Source organism: Gadus macrocephalus, chromosome 2 (genome assembly GCF_031168955.1).
Source record: "Gadus macrocephalus chromosome 2, ASM3116895v1".
In the NCBI taxonomy this organism is placed as follows: Eukaryota; Metazoa; Chordata; class Actinopteri; order Gadiformes; family Gadidae; genus Gadus; species Gadus macrocephalus.
Window position 1 is genome coordinate 13,301,737 of NC_082383.1, and position 20,427 is coordinate 13,322,163.

At 50.2% G+C, this 20,427-nt stretch overlaps 1 protein-coding gene across 1 annotated transcript; it reads right to left on the reverse strand.

The window, feature by feature from the left end:
- Window positions 1-6,139: 6,139 nt before the first annotated feature.
- axin2 (axin 2 (conductin, axil)) lies at window positions 6,140-19,768 on the reverse strand. The gene is given in 9 exon segments (XM_060042271.1): window positions 6,140-7,882; window positions 11,974-12,171; window positions 12,532-12,666; window positions 12,916-13,125; window positions 13,237-13,416; window positions 13,708-14,348; window positions 17,006-17,031; window positions 17,034-17,107; window positions 19,181-19,768. Coding segments are annotated over 9 exon segments (1,719 nt in total). The 5' UTR covers window positions 19,309-19,768; the 3' UTR covers window positions 6,140-7,755.
- Between the last annotated feature and the right edge of the window lie 659 nt (window positions 19,769-20,427).

The following is a 20,427-nucleotide window of genomic DNA, read 5'->3' on the forward strand; positions in this document are numbered from 1 at the left end:
CACATGCAGGTCAGAATAAAGAGGGAACGGGTCCGTCATCTCACTGCAAAGCGCCCCAAACAAGAACCACATGCACAAGTCTCTCTCTCTCTCTCTCTCTCACTCTCTCTCTCTATATATATCCCTCTTTCCCTCCCCCCCCTCTCTCTCTCTCTCTCTCTCTCTCTCTCTCTCTCTCTCTCTCTCTCTCTCTCCCTCTTTCTCTCCCTCCCCTCTCTTTCTTCCTCTCCTTCTCTCTCCCTTCAATCTGCAATTCCTACTCTCATAAACCCCCTTCCTTCCCTTTTTTTCTTTTTCTTCTGTTGCTCAACCCCATCCCCCCCCCCCACCCCACCCCCCCAACCCAAACCCAATCCCCCACCCTCCCACCTCTTCCTTGCCCTGGGCCCGGACCCAGAAACACATGTGGTTAGCCATAAAACTTCACATGCACTCACTGTACCCCACAACCTCACAGCCATCCCCAACCCACCCCCACGACTGCACTCAACACAAACACACGCACACACACACACACATTAATGCGCACAAGACATAAATACACACATGCACGCATACACATCCACATGCTCACAGAGGCACACACACGTAACGTAAACACATACAAACACAGGACACATGCACGCACACACACACCACACACACACACACACACGTATACCAAACATTTTACACACACACGCACACACACACACACACACACACACACACACACACACACACACACACACACACCACACACACACACACACACACACAGCACACACACACACACACACACACACACACACACACACATACAAACACAAGCATAAAGACCTACCAGGAAGAGAAAGCCATACATTAGAGAGAGACAGGCATACAATGGGACAGGAGGAAGCGAAACATCAGGCATCCATCTCAGCAGTCTCGAAAACAAAGAGTTGCTTTTTTTTGTAGACCCAGGGGTTTGGAAGTTGGGGTGACGGGTTCGGGGGGGTCAGTGGTGGCGGGACAATGGCGACAGTCAAGAGAAAAGAAGAAGGTGACTGCAGGCTACCATTCCAGCACGGGCCCGGGACAATGCCTGTCCTGTGGCTAGGCGCTAGGTGAAACCCTAGACCGCCGCAAACATCGCGCAGGACAATGGCGCTCGCTCATGCTACAAAAGATTGCTTTTTTCCTCTAGCCGCCAGGTTCGGATGCGCCCCTGTGAAATCCCACAGCCCGGGACCTGTTATCGCCCTGCACGTCCGCACTGCCCCCGACTCCCCCCCCCCCCCCCCCCCCTCAACAGCCCCTGCCTTCCCCCTCCACCTACCACCCCTGTCTGAATCTGCATCTGATACCACTGCAGTGCATCGGTGGCCAGATAGTATTTCTGGTCCAAAAACATCCAACCCCTGTCTTCTCTGTTTCCTAAGCATTTCTTAGATATATAATCTCTTCTGATCCTCGCCATGTGATGGGGGAGGGAAATTTAATTCCCCCTTTCTTTTTTTTTCTTGCAGTGCTGCAAAGCATCTACTTTGCGAGATTTGTTTCAGTCTTCAAATAATTCTTTTGGGTTATATATGGTGGTGGTTAGGTTAGCAGTGTCGTGTTTTACCTGATCCTAAATGACGTTTGTTAAAGAGCATCTTCCCAGATGCTTGTGGATTTTACGTTTTTAATCAGTCACTCTAACAGTGTTGTGCGCTACGCCAGAATGTAACATTGCATATCCCACACGTGATATGCATAACCTATTAAAATCTTCAGAATATTTTTTCTTCCATTGAAAGTTTTCCAACTGGGTTATTCCTAAAAACAAGTGAGACACGGCGGACCCCCGGTCATGGACTGCAGCGTCATAGAGGCCTGGTATTTTAGGTGGATGTTCCGTTGAATATCCAAGTCAGTGTGTGGTCATGTGATTAGTCATGTGACTGGGCCTGCGCTACCACAGTGGCGCCTGGATCCCGAGGCCCCCGGGTCCAGCTGACCACAGGCCCCATGGCAGTCTGGGACCAAATGCATGGATAATCCAGACTCCAAATGAGGGGGTTCAGGGACCACAATTGGGGGTCTTACTCCAGGGTATCCGCCTGTGGTATCAGGGGAGGCCTCGTGGGAAAGGGGCAGTAGAGGAGGTCCACGTTGACAGACACAAAGACCCCTGGGTTTCACATCACGGTTTTCTAGGATCAGCCTCACTGTTGGAAATACAATTTGGTATAGTACGGTCTCAAATCCGATCTCTAAAGCTAATCATTGTGTGTTTGCCCTTTTTGCATGTGTGCAGGTGTGTTTGTGTGTGTGTGTGTGTGTGTGTGTGTGTGTGTGTGTGTGTGTGTATGTGTGTTTGTGTGTATGTGTGTGTGTGTGTGTGTGTGTGTGTGCGTGTGCATGTCCATAGGTCGGTGTGTGTGTACATCTGGTTCTGTGTGTGTGTGTGTGTGTGTGTGTGTGTGTGTGTATCCATATGTCGTGTGAGTGTGTACATCTGTTTCCGTGTGTGTGTGTGTGTACATCTGTATCCATGTGTTGTGTGTGTGTGTGTGTGTGTGTGTGTGTGTGTGTGTGTGTGTGTGTGTGTGTGTGTGTGATGCAAATGCAAATGCATTGGTATGTATTTGTATTTGTGCGTGTGTGTGTATGTTTGTGTGTGTGTGTGTGTGTGTGTGTGTGTGTGTGTGTGTGTGTGTGTGTGTGTGTGTGTGTGTGTGTGTGTGTGTGTGTGTGTGTGTGTGTGTGTGTGCGCGTGTGTGTGTGTGTGTGTGTGTGCGTGTGTGTGTGTGTGTGTGTGCGTGTGTGAGTATGTACGCCTGCCTGCATGTGTGTCACCACCAGCCCCAGCTGTTTGAACATACATCAAAAGGGTGATTCTACGCAGCGTCTCCATTGTGCCGGGATGGACGGGCTTTGTTGAGATCAACAGTTCACTCTTCCTGCCATTACACCGCTCACAAAATTACACACTAACCCATGGAAGTCAAGGTCCCGCATCGGCCAATCACCGCTGCATCTGCGGGATCGGCGGGTTTTCCAGTTCCTGTTTAGATTCCTGTGGTATGCGGTGTTTGGCCGTCGCCAAGCCTTTGATCTGGCCCTCTGGTGGGCAGGACAGGTGGCGTATGCTCTGTGGCGCCCGGGGAGAGACAATGGCAGAGCAGAGAGACGTCGGGGCCACGGAAAAGGGTTTGAAGTGGCAGGTTGGCACACAGGCCTGCCAATTCATTATGTGCGACACACACTGCAGACAGCGCCGTTAGAGATGGCCCCGTGTCAACGGATCTGATCGCTCTGTCGCTGTTTAGCGTTTAGAGGGACGAGCTGCCCAAGGGACAGGTTCCACCTGTGTGTGTGTTTGTGTGTGTGTGTGTGTGTGTGTGTTTGCTGTCTTGGTGTTTGTGTTTGTGTGTGTGTCGGGGGGGGGGGGGGGGGGTTGTGTGTGTGCGATGGCAATACGTTTTATTGGTATATCAATCCTGTGACACACTAGCTCGGTGAAATGAACCAATGAGAACGCGGGAGAGTCAGCACAAAAGACAACAAAGAGCAACCTATGACCGGTGAAGTCACCTTATCGGCCTCATCTAAAGACCAGCCCAGAATAGACCCCATCTGCTCTTAGTCCCGGCTAGCTAAGGTCCCCTTCGCTCTTCTCCTTTTGACCATAATTGCAAATTGCTTGCAAAAATAAATAAATAAAAGAAACCCGGCAGTACGGTTTGAATAGCGGTCCCGGAGCACTGGCTCACCCCGCGCAGCCTTCAAAAGGATGACCCCATCCAAAATAGCGCGCCGTACTCAAAAGAGCAAGTTCACAGGGGCCTCTCTGGCTGGGTGTGGAGGAGGCGGTGGAGGGGGTGGGGGGGTAGGGGGGTGGCGGCAGAAGAACAGCTCCTTGCTTCTGAAGACTCCAAAGGGATGGCCTTCAAGTGTATGCAGTGACCTTTTGCTGATGAAGGGACTGAAAATGGTATTTTAACAATATCGCGATGCCCTTTCAATATGAAAGGGCGCATAAGCAAGTCTCTTAGCCAATGAAAGTGCAAAGATAGGAGGATGACAGGGCCGCTGTGCGTGCCTGTGTGTGTGTGCGTATGTGTGTGTTTGTGGGTGTATGTGTGCGTGTGCGTGTATGTGAGGTTGTACGTAATCAGCATGAGTACAAGGTTGTAAATCAGTGATACATGATGTTTGTTAGTGATTTATCACAGACATGCTTATGATTGCTGATATTTATTGTGCCAGTAAATACTTGAAACTATCCTGACTTTTTGTTGGACTGACTCAAAAAGCAAAAATCTACTGGAGGTACCGCCTCACAAACCAAACTAAAGATCATTTTAAGTAGAGCGATGATATGTTTTTTATAAAATGTATTGGGGACGGGATCATGTATTGGCCTTAGAAAGATAGTCTCCCCGAAAGGGTTTGATACCCCCTAATGTCCACAATCTACTTACCGGACGTATTTGATGACATGAATCTGAATTCACTGTAAAACTTTTTGGATAAAGGCCTGTGCTAAAAGACTATATAGCAGATGTTAATGTATTATATGGCTTATGTGCTAATAAGCCTACAGAGAACACATTGATCAGAGACAGCTGCCGTACTTCAAACAAGGAGCCTCTTGTGTCAGTTTGCTAGATGGCTAGCAACACAATGTGATGATATAACACAAGGAGTTTAGAAAAAAACATGACATGCTTTGAACATAACTTATATAATAGATAATAACCTAAGATAATACAAAACATTGCGTGAGACAATTGAAAATATCTTATCCTAAATTAACTTAATAACAGGGTTAGATTGCCTTAGATCAGATATGGATTTTGTCGATTTGCGCTAATAACATTTTGCAAACCAAACAACAAAGTGACTGGGATAATGTGTAACTTGGTGAATCCTAAACTTGCTCAGTTCCTTAAAATCTTCCTGTAGTGTTGGTTAATAGTTCTTCACACCTTCACAGCTTTACACTACCCTGCTTCACTGAATCATCCAAATGATGAATAATGCGAAATTGCATTCATCACAATGTACTTAAGATAATCTAGAAGTCTGGAATGTGCTTCCTTTGTCTAGAAAGCAACTTAAAAAAAAACTGAATCATTTTTGAATGATTTGAAGGAGCGGAAAGCATCGCTACATTAACATTTCTACATGCATAAGCAGCAAATCTTTTTTCGTCATCAATTAATTTCCTTCAATGATCCAAGTCTCATAGAACATGACACTGCTGTCAGATAACATTGGGCTGCGTCAGACAAGCACATAAAGCTGGGAATGTGACCTGTTAATAAAAAGGTTAAATGTAACATTTCTACAGTCAGCTCTTTTGTTGTGGTGTTTCAAATAAGCCATCCCTAGAGTGATCTCTCTGACATACTACAGTATCCCATCCAACTGAATCAGAGGCGATTAATTCAAACTGTATCAGCTTCGCTGAATAGCTAACTGACACACACATAAGGGCACGCATGCACACACACACACACACACACACACACACACACACACACACACACACACACACACACACACACACACACACACACACACACACACACACACACACACACACACACACACACACACACACACACACAAATATCTAATTGGCTTAAAGAGCAAACAAGTGGAAGATGATTACATGCCACAGGAGACCAGAAATGTTTACCATATTAATCCAGTCAAGTAGTTCTGAATGGAATCTGGGTTTGGTCCATTTCTCAGTAACAACTCATTAAGTCACTTTACACACACACCACCATTCATAACCATCCCCTAATGCACACACACACACACACACACACACACACACAGACACACACACAGTGGCCATATTAAATCTGCATGTTTTAATTTCCAACAGGGAGCAAATTACGCTACATGCAAATGTAGAATAGATTATGTCTGCGTCCAGCAAGTATTCTCTAAACAGCATGGGTGTGTGTAGTCTTCACTGCACTCTCAAAACCTAATTACATCAAAGACATTCCACATGGAAAAAACACACACACACACACACACACACACACACACACACACACACACACACACACACACACACACACACACACACACACACACACACACACACACACACACACACACACACACACACACACACACACACGTAGAAAAGGAAAACCAGGAGATGTTTCTTTCATTTGAAAAATATAACATTTTAATAAAGGCTACATCTCTTAATTACAATAATTAAAGTACCGAGGCATCTTTTCAATGGAACTCTATAGAACGCATAATTTACAGTTTACAAGTGGGAACCATGGGAGAAAAAGACAAAATAAAACAACAAGATTAAACAGGATACTAAAAGGCATAAAAATATATTTTTCAACATAAGGCCCCTTGAGAAAACCAAGGGAGTAATCGGACCCTGAAAACTGGGTAAGACATGGCGTGGGACTCCATGTAGGCACAGTTACTGTACTCAGTTACGGACACGTGTCACTAACAACATCACTCCCATCACAATCCTCTGCAGATCCCCATGCAGGCTTGCAATACACAGAATAACCCTAGTCACGCACACACAAACAAGCGCACATATGCATCCGTGCATCTGTGCGCACGTACATTCACACACACACTTTCACGTGCACACTTTGTACACACCCTCACACACAACCATACACTTACACATACAAGGGAAGCATATATATTTATATGTGTACACGATATATAGAGCTTTAGTTGGGAAAATGTATATATTGATGCAAACGTAATTCAACGCTTTTTTTGGGGGGGCGGGGGGGGGGGGGGTTGTACTCCATAGCGTAGCTAAAGTAAAGTAATAAACGTTAGGCGTTTTGTGGGATGCCTGTGCCACCGCAAACTCAAGGCACTAAAGTTCAAGGCCGGCTGGGTGGAGTCCCAGAGGAATTTCTGACATTAGGTTTTCTTATTTTAAAATAACATTAAGATATTACTATTATTATTATTATTATTATTATTACTATTAATATTATTATTATTGTAAGGGCAGACAAACACCGCAGTAGTCAAATATTCAAACTCTTCACCGAATGAACCGGAAATTTTGGCGACACGATCAACGGGCTCTGAGTCACAGCCCTGTCATGGGACCAGGAGCCAATCACAGCCAACCGCGGGGGCGGCCCTTAACATGTTGATAGTAGGAAAAGTCTTCTATCCCAAGCAGCATATCCATGGCAGGATGGGTGGTGGGAGGTGGGGGGGGAGGGGTCAATTTCTTCCAATAAATAGCAATATAAATCTTTACATAGCGACACAGGTATCATAATAAGACTCATTGTTTTTACATGTATATCTGCATATTCCATATTGACGAGGCTAGAGGCCCATCCATTAACAGCGACCTGGCGTGGGTCTGTGGATGAACCTGGGGAACGCACCTCCACCATGAGTGGTCATTTAGCAAAGAGTCTGTCGTGGGGTCACGACCCGTATTGTGTATGGGGGGAAGGGGGGGGCTGTATTCTGTTTCAGGAGTCTGTTATGGTTTTGTTTTCTGACTTGCTTTGAGAAAGGGTTTTTCACCATTTACACAAATGTGCTGTGGTCTGACTATGACCTCTCTCTCTTTCTCCATCTCTTTTACTTTGTTCGTTCTGTCTCTTTTTCATCCAGTCAGCCAAGAGGCAATGCGCCGTAAATGCTCCAGTTCAGCGAATTCAGTCACACGGTCACGGCTTAAGAGAAAAGCCGTCCCGGTCTTCTGTGTTGGTGGAGCAGTAGGAGGTGGTGGTGGTGGTGGTGGTGGGTCCCCGCTCACTCCATCCTCTCCACTTTGCCCAGGACCTTGCCCTCATAGGTGGGCAGCAGAGTGCCGTCCTCAGAGACCTCCTCGAACACGGCGCCACATTCAAACTCATCGCTAGCCTTCTTGAAGTAGTACCTGAGAGAGAGAGAGGGAGAGAGAGAGACATTAATACTGGGCTCAACATAAATCCTTGGCACATACAATGCAAACACAAATAGCAACAAAGCCGGTTGAAATGTCACTTCCTCCCGTGTAGGGTGAACTGGGGGTGAGTCCCCGTTTGTGTGTGTGTGTGTGTGTGTGTGAATGAGTCATCTAATCCTAGGTTATCTTTCTGCTACTTGGACCTCAATGAACCATTGTCAGAAGACCCCGATGGTGACCCCAAAGGTCAGAGTGGGAGGTCAAGGCTCTTGGCCTACGTTCCACCACTTGACTCTGGGTCCTCAGTTCCACCAATACAAGGAAGGAAGGGGATACGAGAGAGAAAGAGAGAAAGAGAGCGAGAGAGCGAGAGAGCAAGAGAGCAAGAGAGCGAGAGAGCAAGAGAGCAAGAGAGCGAGAGAGAGAGAGAGAGAGAGAGATCAATGGATCAATGAACCAAATTCATTGCACCTCCAGGACCAAGAAGAGACCCGGAAACTTCTTCTCAAAGAAGACCAAGTTTAAAATAAGCCTCCCCCCCTCCTCACCAGTACCCCTCCCCCACTCCTTTTTTCAACTCCTTCCTGTCTCACCCACCCCTCACCATGAGCTTCGGCCCCAGCTAACAGCGGCCAATTAGGCCCTTGCGTAAATGAAGGGGTCCTTTCACATAGACTGAAATTTTGGGTGCCTGAAAGTCTGCCTGTCATAACCTCCCCCCCCCACCCCTACCACTCCTACGCACTCATGGCTAGCTGTGAGTGTTAGCAGACGCATCCACGCGCACACATTCAGGCACATGAGCACATACACACACTTATAGGCAAAAAGGCAAACTCTAAATCAAAGCTAAAGAACAGGGAGGGGTAGAAAGATAGAGAGAACAGAGGGACAGAGAGATGGAGGGAGCGGGGGTGTGTGATGGAGGGGAAGCAGTACATCATGTCCTGACCCCTCTGTCTGATCTCACCAGCCCCGCCCCCCACTGTGAGCTATAGGAAGGGCAGCAGACTAGCTAGCTTGTGGTCTCAATCTGTGTGTGTTGTGTGTGTGTGCGTGTGTGTGTGTGTGTATCTGTGCGCAAGGGTCTGTTCGTGCACAAGTGTGTCGGTGGGTGTGCACGTGTGTGTGTGTGTGCCTGCACTCCTGCGTGTGTAGTGGTGTGCACAAGTGTGTGTGTGCGTGTGTGCCTGTGTGTACATGTGTTTGCACGACTGGGCGTGTGTGTGTGCGCACGCCCCGGTGTACGGCGGAGCAGAAGTAAGGAGAAAAATGTGAAGCCGTGACTTCACCGGGGCATTAATGATGCGACCCCTCCCCCCCCCCAACACCACCCACTCCTCCTCTTCCTCCACCTCGGTGGAGAGGAAGAGGAAGCAGCAGGGGGCAGAGAGCGCTCGCTCACCTCTCATTAACTATGTCATGGAAAAAAGACCCCGCTCCTTCTCCATGTGGGGGGCCGCATTGGAATCTGTGTATGTGTGTGTGTGTGTGTGGTTTTATGTGGGTCTGTCAAGGCAACACAAACAAAGCTTGTAAAAAAAACACACAAACAAACAAAAACATGGAAACAAGAGGTATTGGTCTAGAGCTTGAGAATGAAGCAAATAAATGTGAAAGTAATTCCCCGCCAGCGGGGGTTCAGACGCTCACAACATCCCCCCCTCCCCCTGGTTGAGAGTGGTGGCTGGGTAATGAATGAGAAGCTGCTTGGTTTGAAAGGGAAGAATGGGTATGAAAGATCTACAACTGAAAACAACAGAGGAATACAACAGAGAACTACAACAGAGAACTACAACAGTGAAGTAGACTTGAAAGTACATGGAAATTACACTGCATCAAAACCCTACCCCTAACCCCCTAACCCTATCCAAAATAAACTACACTTGAAAAACTTGGAAACTGAATTCAGAAAACTACAGGCAGAAAACTAAACCAAAAGAAGAAACACCGGAAAAATACAGCAGAAAACATTGAAAACTACCCCAAAAAAAACAATAAGAGATAACTACAGAAGAAAACTACAGCAGCCCCACTGTCTTCTGCTGGGAAATGTGTCTCTCTCTAGAGCGGGGCTGAACACAAGGACTTGAAAGGAGCCCTGGGACCACGGTGGATAATTGTATCCTTTTTTTTCTCTCTTCTGGAGGGAGAAGAGAGAACCAAAACAAAACACAAACACACCAAAAAAATCATCTCCTCTTAAAACAGAGGGAAGAAAAATCTTCAAAGTTCGACGGATCTCATTTTCTGAGAGAGGGAGAAAGAGGGACAGAGAGAGGGAGAGAAAGAAAGAGTTTCCACTGGAAGATGTTTCATGTGTTTTCTCTCTCTGTGTCTCTCTCTCTCCCGCCCCCCCCCCCCCCCCCCCCTTCCCTCTCTCCCTTGCGCAGACATCTGGCACCAATATTGTCTGGCAGGGCTCGTCGGTACTGTTCTTTGTTGAACTGCTGCCATGTTGAAATGACCCAACTCTTTGCATTCTCTGGCTGCCATTACATCCCCACACCACGTTGCAGCTCCAAGCAAACACACACACGCGCACACACACACACACACACATACACACACGAAACAAAATGACACAGGAACTTTGGAAGAGAAGGTAGATAGAGAACGAGAGAGCGTTAGAGAGAGAGTTAGACGAGAGAGAAGGGGGTGGGAGTGTGGGAGTCGGATAGACAGACAGATGTGGGGGGATTTCTGTGCGGCTGTGGCGAGCGTGGTGACGTCACAGGGGGAGGGGGAGGGGGTACGATCCGAGACGTGGGACACACATCTGGGGAGAGGAGAACCCAGTTGGCGTTTGGTCTGTGAAGCAACAGTAAAAAAAATAAAAATCTCCAAGCAATCAGTGAGACCAGTCACTGAGGCACTACTACTACTACTACTACTACTACTACTACTACTACTACTACTACTACTACTACTACTACCACTAAGACTTCTACTACTACTGAAAGTGCCTGTTTTAGGGAAAGGGAAGACATAGAATCATCACAGGCCAGGTCACAACCCAAGGCCCAGAGAAAAAGGAGGTTCACGTCACATGGTTGTCCGGATGGGAAAGAGGACAAGTGAGTGTGTGTGTGTAGGGTGGAAACGACTCTGGTTTTAAACAATACGCTTTTCATCAAAAAAGAAAAAGAAGAAAAAAAAAAAAGACCCTGTAAAATGATTACAACGTGTGTAAACATTGTGCGCACTCGACGAGCGCACATCCACATGTTTGTGCACAAGCTATGGAGCACGCACACACACACACACACACACACACACACACGCACACAATCCCATGCACGAACGCAAGCAGAAAAGGGGCCCCTGATAGCATCGGTGAAGAATTTGCACGCTGGCCATTTGTGTGAGTCTTTGTTGGTTGGAAATGAAAGGGGCCTGGGCTTCAAAGCCATGCGTATTAAGTGTGCCTTAGCATGGAAATCAATACCAGATGGGACCCAAATCGCAGCAGTTCAAACTCTCCCCCCCCCCCCATCCCCTCCTCGCACACTCCCCCAAACACCACCCACCCAACCACAGCCATGCTCTCTCTAGCCCCCCCAGCCCCCCCCGACCTCCTCCCCTGCCTGAGACCACAACACACGGCTCGGTCTTACAACAGATACAGGCACTAGTAAACAACGCTAGGGTGAAAATGTTCGCCGGCCAGCGGAAGAGTTCGGTTTGAATTTCCGTTGTTCGCAGCACTGAGCGGGGCTTTCCTTTGCCTCAGAACTGCACTGAAAGGTGACGGTTCAGGAGTTGAATGTGAATGGAAACGTTTGGAAACGTGGGGAAATGTGCGACTGTGCCGTGTCTGACAAAACAAACATCCTTAAGCTTTCAGGTTTTCAGTAAAAGCTATAAAACACAAAGTCGCATTCACAACCATTTTGTCATTTAGCAAACACTTGAAGCACGAAGCGGCAAACAACGCTACATGTCATTATTGAGGAGGTAGGCCAGGGTCTGGGTGTGAACCCTTGTCTTCCCAGCTTTCCTACAGGTAAACTGGGAACACTAGGGGGGTCACACCCAGAGGAGGTTGGGGCCAGGTAGCTGATAGCAGTGTCGGCACCCACCTATAGTTGCCCTTCTTGCGGAGCTGCTCCTTGAAGTGTCCCAGGGTGAGGCAGTGGCTCTTCATGCTCCGCCGGTACGGGATCTCCTCACCACAGAAGAAGTAGGTCACCACAGCCTCACTGCCGCCAGAGCCACCAGCAACGCTCGGAGACGACGTTACGCTTTGGCTCGCAGAGCTCTTCCTTACCTCCTTCATCCTGTGAGCGAGAGAGAGAGAGAGAGCAAGAGAGAAAGCGAGAGAGAGAGAGAGAGAGAGAGAGAGAGAGAGAGAGAGAGAGAGAGAGAGAGAGAGAGAGAGAGAGAGAGAGAGAGAGATGTGTTAGTGACTAGGTAAACCAGACAAACCATTCTTGCACCGAAAGATCACATGGTTGCTCCCCTCGGTAAAAAAAAAAATAGAAACAGGGATACAATACAGCCATCTGTGTGTGTGTCTGTGTGCACATGACATCTGATAGCCGTTGCGGTACAGTGCAAGACGGAGGCTAGAGCTCGAGGATAAGGAGGACAACTGGCAGCAGGGATGTGGAGAAGCAGAGGAGAGGGAAGGCTCTTACTCTTCTGACAGAAGGGCAGGGGCAGCGATGAACAAATTGGCTGCGCTCGGATTGGCTGAAGACAGGGCGACGCCCACTCCGTTCTGGACAGGCACGAGGTGGCTTTTCTCCCGCTGGGGACTGGATGTAGAGTGCCTGAAGAGGACGCAAATGGAATTGTCACTCGTTAATTATTCATAAATTATAGTCATGTTTAGGAAGCGATCATTAAGCAATTTGTGAATTAAGCAATCAAATGAACCCTGGTTTCCCCAGAGATGGTGCTCTTCTTGGGATTCAAATTTATATGCTTTTCTAGACTTTTTCCCTTCGCAGAAAAACCTGAACATGCAAAGACGATTTATATATTTATACTTTCATCAAGATTCAGGGGCCGAGACTCACCTCTGTTTAGAGGGCTTGGTTGACACCTCCTCTAGCCGACGGCAGGCCTCCTCCAGCTGGGCAAGGGTGTTGGGTGGTGGCAGTGGTGGCATCGCGGGGTCCTGGATGAAGGGGTGGGCTGGCTGGTGGTTACGCAGAAGGGCCGAGCTTCCGCCACCGCCCCACGTGTGTGCCGGGCCACCGCCAAAGGACTTCTTGGTGATCTGGGCACTAAAGCGCGGAGACGAAGAAGGATTAGCCAATGGGGGGCGATGGGAATTGTAGTTCAAAACCACAGCGAAGGACAACAAAGTGAAGGCTGTGTTTCTGCGGCTCGCTCACCTGTGAGACCTGTGCTTGCCCTGCCTCTCGCTCTCCAGCATCCACTGCCAGACATTCTGCGAGCGATCCGAGGTGTCCGTGGGCAGGTGGACCAATGGGGCGGCCTCTTCTGGGGACCCCTCGGCCACCCCTTCGTCGCCCCCTGAACGGCACTGGCGCCTGGACAGTGAGCTGGAGCGTCTGGGAAGGTGGGAAGGTAGGGTTGGAAGGTTTAGGACAAAAGTAAGGTTGCGTAGGGACTAGGGAGTTTTGACTTCCCTAGTGAAGTCAAACTTCTTCCTGGGGTAGGCTGCAGACAATGAGGTTTAAAGGCAGAACCTTTCCAGGTTCTGCCTTCAAACCTCATTGTCTGCAGCCTACCCTGAGGAAGACGTCCAGAGCCAACCTATTGATATGCATCCCCTATTTGTACCTGGAGTCTCTGGGCACGAGCAACATGCTGATAAACGACTCAATAGTGATTGGACTCACCCAGGGTGGTGGAGTTCCACGGCCGCGGCGGCAGCCCCGCACGCCTCCCGGCCCAGGCTGCGGCTGCGCTGGTACGGCTGGACGCCCTCGCAGAGGCCCTGGACCCTGAGGGCCGCCTCGCGCTCCATCTGCTCCTGGCTCCGGGGCCCGCCGTGGTGGTGGTGGATGTAGTGGTGGTGGATGTGCTTGGTGCTCTGCCTGCTGACCGGGGCCTGACCGGGGCCCGAGGCAGGGGAGGCGCCGGAGGCCCCCGGCGGGGACAGCAGGGCCCGGAGCACCGAGGCCCCGCGGGGGACCAAGGGGCCCCCCCTGCGCTCCGGGGAGCGGGCGCGGGGGGAGCGGCGCAGGACGGCGGGGGACTGGCACCCGGGGGTCTTGAGCACGCGGGACAGGTGCTCGTCCAGGATGGCCTGGGGGTCGTCGTCGGACGAGCCCGAGAGGAGGGCCAGGGGGTGGGCGGCGGAGCCGGGGGTCTCGGCGGCGTCTTCCCGCTCCTCTTCCTCCTGGATCTGCTGCAGACGCTCCTCCAGGGAGCGGCGGGTGTCCTGCTCCTTCTTGAGGCGCTCCAGGCGGGCGATGAGCTGCGTGGCGAACTCCAGGGGCTTCACGGGAACCATCTCCTTGGGAGGGGGGCGGTCGCACTATGGGGAGGAGAAGAGAGGGAGGGGTGGGGTTGGATGAGTGGTTGTTGTGGTCGAGCCATCGCCTCTGCTAGCCGACGTTATTAACTTGGTCACTAGTCAAACATTTCTCTACGTTTTTTGAATCCCGTCACAAATAGCTTCAGCGGTCTACCTAGCTATTAACCGTTGGCTATGACACTTTGCCTGTCCTACCTCTGAACTTCAACCAGCGGTTGAACGTTTCAAAACGTCCGTTCTTTTTATACATTAAGATCAGGTTGGCTCCATTATATATTCATGCATTATTTCTATCTAGTTAGTTATTATCTGTTAACTATACTCTACTTTGGATGGAGCTGAGGCTGTGTTTTGGGGTGGAGGACAGGACATGGGGAGGGGGGAGGATGGGAGAGGAGTGAGGGAAAAGGGAGGTGGTGGAGGGTGGCAGTGGGGGGCTGGCGAGAGAGGGAGAGGCTTCTACCCCCTCTGTCAGCCTTAATGTGCCGCTCACTTCAAAGACTCCCTCGTCAAATATCAAACACTTGCCAGGAAGAGAGAGCAGCACGGAGGAAGAGAGAGATGGAGGAAGAGAGGAGGAGAGACGGAGGAAGAGAGAGCAAGAGTGAGGAGACATGAGAGAGAGTAAGAGAGAGAGGAAGAAGGGGTGTCAGGGAGGGATGAACGAGTCAGGGAGATAGAGGAAACAAGGGATGGGGGAGAAGGGAAGAGAGGGAGGAAAGAAAGGAATATCTAAGAACAAAAGTCACATCCTGACAGGGGGTGGAAGAGAAGGAGAGAGGGAGGGGGCTGGGCCACGGCGGGGGATAAAAGGAGAGAGAAAAGCGACAGAGGGGTGGAGATGGAGAGAGGGAAGGATGGAGAGATAAAGGAGTCAAATAGGGATGAAGATCAGAAAAGTTAGGATAATTTATGCCCCACACACACACACACACACACACACACACACACACACACACACACACACACACACACACACACACACACACACACACACACACACACACACACACACACGCACGCCTTTGAGGTACAGTACCACGACAGCAGTTCCAACTTGTGTCTATGTGTGTGTGTGCCACATACTCAAACACTTATCATTTGCTCTTTTTTCTTCTATCCTTTCATTTCTTCCCCCGTTCTCTTTGTAGTGAAGATAAAAGAGATTGAGTGAGAATGTGTGTGTGTGTGTGTGTGTGTGTGTGTGTGTGTGTGTGTGTGTGTGTGTGTGAGAGAGAGAGAGAGAGAGGGAGGGGGGGTCAGCTGTCTAACAGAGCCCGGGGCTGGCACAACATGGCTGGGGCAGTCATCTCGTCGCCAAAAACCCAGACAGGGAAACCAAAACAAGGAGACGAAGGAGGATTGCTGGTAAAGGAAGGATCAACAACTCAAGGAAGAACTTCTTACTTCCTCACTTTATTTTGAGAAGACAGAAGAACCTCTCTCTCTGTCTCTTTCAATCTCATTCATTCTATCTCTCTTCCCCCCCTACTCTCTCTCTCTCTCTCTCTCGCCATGTGTGTCTTTCTCTCTATGTATCTCTCTCTCTCCTACACTACTTTCCTTCATCAGGTCTGTCTCTCTCCTTCCGTTGTTCATTCTCTCCCTCTCCATCTCATCCTCTCTATCTCCCCCGACCTGATTGGTCAGTTGGGAGTGTCTCTGAAGCTGCCCCCCCCCCCCCCCGACCCACCGAGAGAGTGACCACATGACTCACCCACAACTCATTCTTTCAAATCTCTCTTTTTCTGTGGGTGGGGGTGGGGGTGGGCTGGTGGGTGGGGGTAGGGGTAGGCTGGTGGGTGGGGGTAGGGGTAGGCTGGTGGGTGGGGGTAGGCTGTTTCATGGCTGGTGGATGGCTGGGTGGATGGGGGGGGTTGTGGGTGATGGAGAATAAAGAGGCCAGCTCAGTTGGAAGTTGTCACTTCCCCGCATGCTCGCCACATTCATCCCCCTGATCAAAGAGCTGTGCGTGCTTGCTTATGTGTGTGTGCGCCTCAGAGTGCGTTTGTGCACGTGTGTGTGTGTGTGTGTGTGTCTATGTGTGCGCGCGTTGCTTCCGGCTGATTTCAGAGCCCTGGGGATGAAGCAGCAGAGATCTTCGCCATCTCTCCCTCTGTTCTCCGTATTTAACCCCCCCCCCCACAACCACCCCCCAGTGAGGGGTGAGGCACGGCTGCGATAAAAAGCTTAAGAGACCGTCTCCCGTAGACTTCAATGGCAGCCATGATGGGGGGGACGACAAGATGAGGTGTGTGTGTGTGTGTGTGTGTGTGTGTGTGTGTGTGTGTGTGTGTGTGTGTGTGTGTGTGTGTGTGTGTGTGTTTGTGTGTGTGCGCGCGAGCGTGTGTGTGTGACAGTGTGTGTGCACCTAGGTGTGTGTGTGTGTGTTTGTGTGTTTTAGCCGCTACTCTTCAGATGTTGCTTGGTGTTGGTGAGATACAGAGAGAATGTGGAATGCTGTCTACGGCTCTATTCATAGAGGCAAACAACACAGGCTGCTATGCAAATGACACTGTGGGACCCCGAGTTCAAAAAGACCTGTGTGTGTCTGTGTGGATGATGCTGTGTGTGTGTGTGTGTGTGTGTAAGTGATGGTGTGTGTGATGGTGTGTGCATGTGTGCTTGCGCGTGTGTGTGTGTGTGTGTGTACTTACAGGGAAGGCAGGCAGGGAGACTTGCTGTTCATCCTCAGGTTGCGCTCCACCTCTCTGTGAAGGTGCTTCTTGGAGCCTGACTTGTAGGAAGGGACGCCATCTCTGTAGACACACACACAAACACACAAACACATTTAACCAATGCAGTAGCACGTCTCCCCGCATCTGGAACCTCAAAGCAAGAAGCCATTCCACTATTTGAAACTATTCCTATGTGTGAAACCGTTGGGTTGGTTGAGTCACAGTGTGTGGGACATTTTGGATGTGATAAATACATTTCTTATTGTTGTTTTTTTCATTGGTACGAGGGAAAACGAGAGAGAGAGAGAGAGAGAGAGAGAGAGAGAGAGAGAGAGAGAGAGAGAGAGAGAGAGAGAGAGAGAGAGAGAGAGAGAGAGAGAGAGAGAGAGAGAGAGAGAGAGAGAGAGCGAGAGAGCGAGAGAGAGAGAGAGAATTAGAAAGGGCTCTCTCTCCTGGTTTCCTGGTGACCTAGAGCCTAAGTGAGGAGCACCACTTTTTTCTTCCCCCCTTCCCAGTCACTGTTGCTTTGAAATGCTACAGTCATGCGCATAAGCCCTCCCTCTACTCTTCCCCCCTCCCCAACCAACCAACCAGCACCATTTACCTCCCCAAGCCTGTGTATATACAGCCCCCCCACCCCCCACCAAACCCCTCCCTGCTCCAATCTTCATTTGGCAAACGCTGCCGCAGCCAGCCTCTGATGTCGGCACATCAAAAGGCTGGTTTGTAAGATAAGGTAATGTTTGAAGTCTGCGCAGCTGCATTCCCCAGCGTCCAGGGCTAATCCATAAATAAGATATAAAGCAAAAAGAAAAAAATACGCCGCCCCCCACACCATGAACCACCCCCGACTGTTGCCTTTTTATCCCCCCCCCCCCTTCCATTTTTCGCTATTCTTTTCTTTATCTATAAATGAGATTCAAATGTTTCAGAGCTCCCTTTCACCGACCCGGGAAGAGAGAGAGGGAGAGAGAGAGAGAGAGAGAGAGAGAGAGAGAGAGAGAGAGAGAGAGAGAGAGAGAGAGAGAGAGAGAGAGAGAGAGAGAGAGAGAAAGAACGACAGAGAGAGAGAGAGAGAGAGAGAGAGAAAGAACGACAGAGAGAGAGAGAGAGAGAGAGGAGAGAGAGAGAGAGAGAGAGAGAGAGAGAGAGAGAGAGAGAGGAGAGAGAGAGAGAGAGAGAGAGAGAGAGAGAGCAGGGGGGGGCAGATAGTGCGATCAAGGCCACAGCAACCAGGAAGTGTGTGTCTGTACGTGTGTCTGTGTGTATGTATGTGTACTGTGTATGTGTGTGTGTGTGTGTGTGTGTGTGTGTATGTGTGCACGTCCCCGCGGCCGGTGCTTTGTTGCCGTGTCGGGGCAAAGTACATCAGCTCACAGGGCTATCTGGGTCTCCGGTCCCCTTTGAAGAGGAAGCGTCTCCAGAGACTCAAACTGTTGTAAAAAGGTTCCTTTATTAACCCGCCATAGCCAAACCCCTCCCTCACTCCTTTGTGGGCCCCGCCTCACCGCACAACCACTCAGGGGCTGCCTTCAGCCTCGTCATGGATCGGTGTGGACATGAGCTCACGCGTACCTGTCATGTCCGGCGGGGCTAATCAGCAAGAAATGAAGCCCACTAAAACAGCTGACCCCGGGATTTCAAAGGCCGCCTTCAAAGGCGCCCGGCCGGCGGACGGCGCCGACCGCTGTGACTTCATATCGCCTGGCGCCCGATCACATGGGGCGGGCCGCAAGATCATGACCACGTGATCACCGATGGACCGCCCCCCACCAGATTAACATTGACGGCTCGCCAAGGCACGTACACACGGGGTTGGCGCGGGTGCGATGGGAGGGAGTCGGTTGCGTGTCGGGGTGGAGGTGACGGTGAATCACGCACTCTCGTTACAGCGCACAGCGTTTTGATGAAGTTGCGTATCCAATGTCCACGCGAGCCGGTCGTCTCCCCTGTCGAGGGGGGTCAGTCGACTGGGTTTGTTGTTTTCTTTCGAAGTGGATGGCGGAGGTGAGGACCGTCGCGGTTGATAATCCCGCTTGCTCTTAAAAGACTCCCTTCGAGACGGACGTGAAACATGCATACGCACGCACACGGATGCACACACAAACGCACACACAAACTCAAGCTCAAAGGCGTGGGAGATATAGGACTTACAGGCTGTCCGTGACGGACATGGCGTCGTCAGTCATGGCGTCGCTGGACACCTCGCTGTCGTTGGTGCTGGCGACGGGCGCCCGCACCCCCACGTGGTAGGGGTGGACGACCTCAGGCCTCCGGTACATCCTGGATCTGGACACACACACACAGACAAACAGCGGTTCAGTTAGCTAGTGAGCGCACTTTAGCCTGAGAGCGGCAGCACTTCATCGGTTCAAAGAACAGAGTGTAGGAACGGAAATGATTAAAGTCTGGAATTAACCGCCGCTAAGTTGTAGGCTGTGGATGATAAAATATGCAGACGCTATTAGTGGAAGCCATTAACCTGTAGTAACCTTAAAAGTCAATGCCAATGTGGCGAATCCAATGCGGTGGATACTTTTTCAGTTAAGCGAGAGGTCAACATCTTGGCCCCCATTGGAGAACCTCAGTCTGTCCTCCATGTGTGGTCACGCTGGATCGCTGAGCTCAAGCCGGCTAGTTTTCAGTCGTTTCTTTGGTAAACAGCTTCATATGGCCCACAAGGTTGCTACGTTTTTTTTAATTCTTTCCATTTCCCTGAACCCTAGCTCAGCCCTCATCTCCTGCTTTACACATTCCTGCCATTGTAGAGTAGAGAGAGAGAGAGAGAGAGAGAGAGAGAGAGAGAGAGAGAGAGAGAGAGAGAGAGAGAGAGTGTAGAGAGAGAGAGAGGGGAGAGAGAGGAGAGAGGGAGAGAGGGAGAGAGGGAGAGAGGGAGAGACAGACAGACAGACAGACAGACAGACAGACAGACAGACAGACAGACAGACAGACAGACAGACAGACAGACAGACAGAGAAAAAGGCAAGGGCAGTGGAGAGAAAGGAGAGGGACGAGGGGGGTCTCTTTATGAACAGACCTGGGGAGAAAAGTAGGAGGAGGAAGAGACAGAACGAAGGAGAGAGCGAGGGAGACCCAGCATGACTAGAGCTGTAGGCCCCAGCTCCAAGCTGACCTTCGAGGCACTGCAAAGAGTCAGGTATTTAACACAGCTGCCTCACATTCTTCTCTGACTCTCCCTCAGTATCTCTCTCTCTCTCTCTCTCTCCCACCCTCCGTCTTTCTCCCGCTCTCTCAAACTGCAATCTCCCCCTCCCTCCCTCCTTCTCTCGTTCTAGGCCCTCTCCCTCCTTCAATCCCCCTCTCTCTTTCTTCCTCCTCTTTCTCTCGCTCTGGAAACCAGCCAATTGCTCTTCCCATCACATCATTTTTTTCTTCACAAT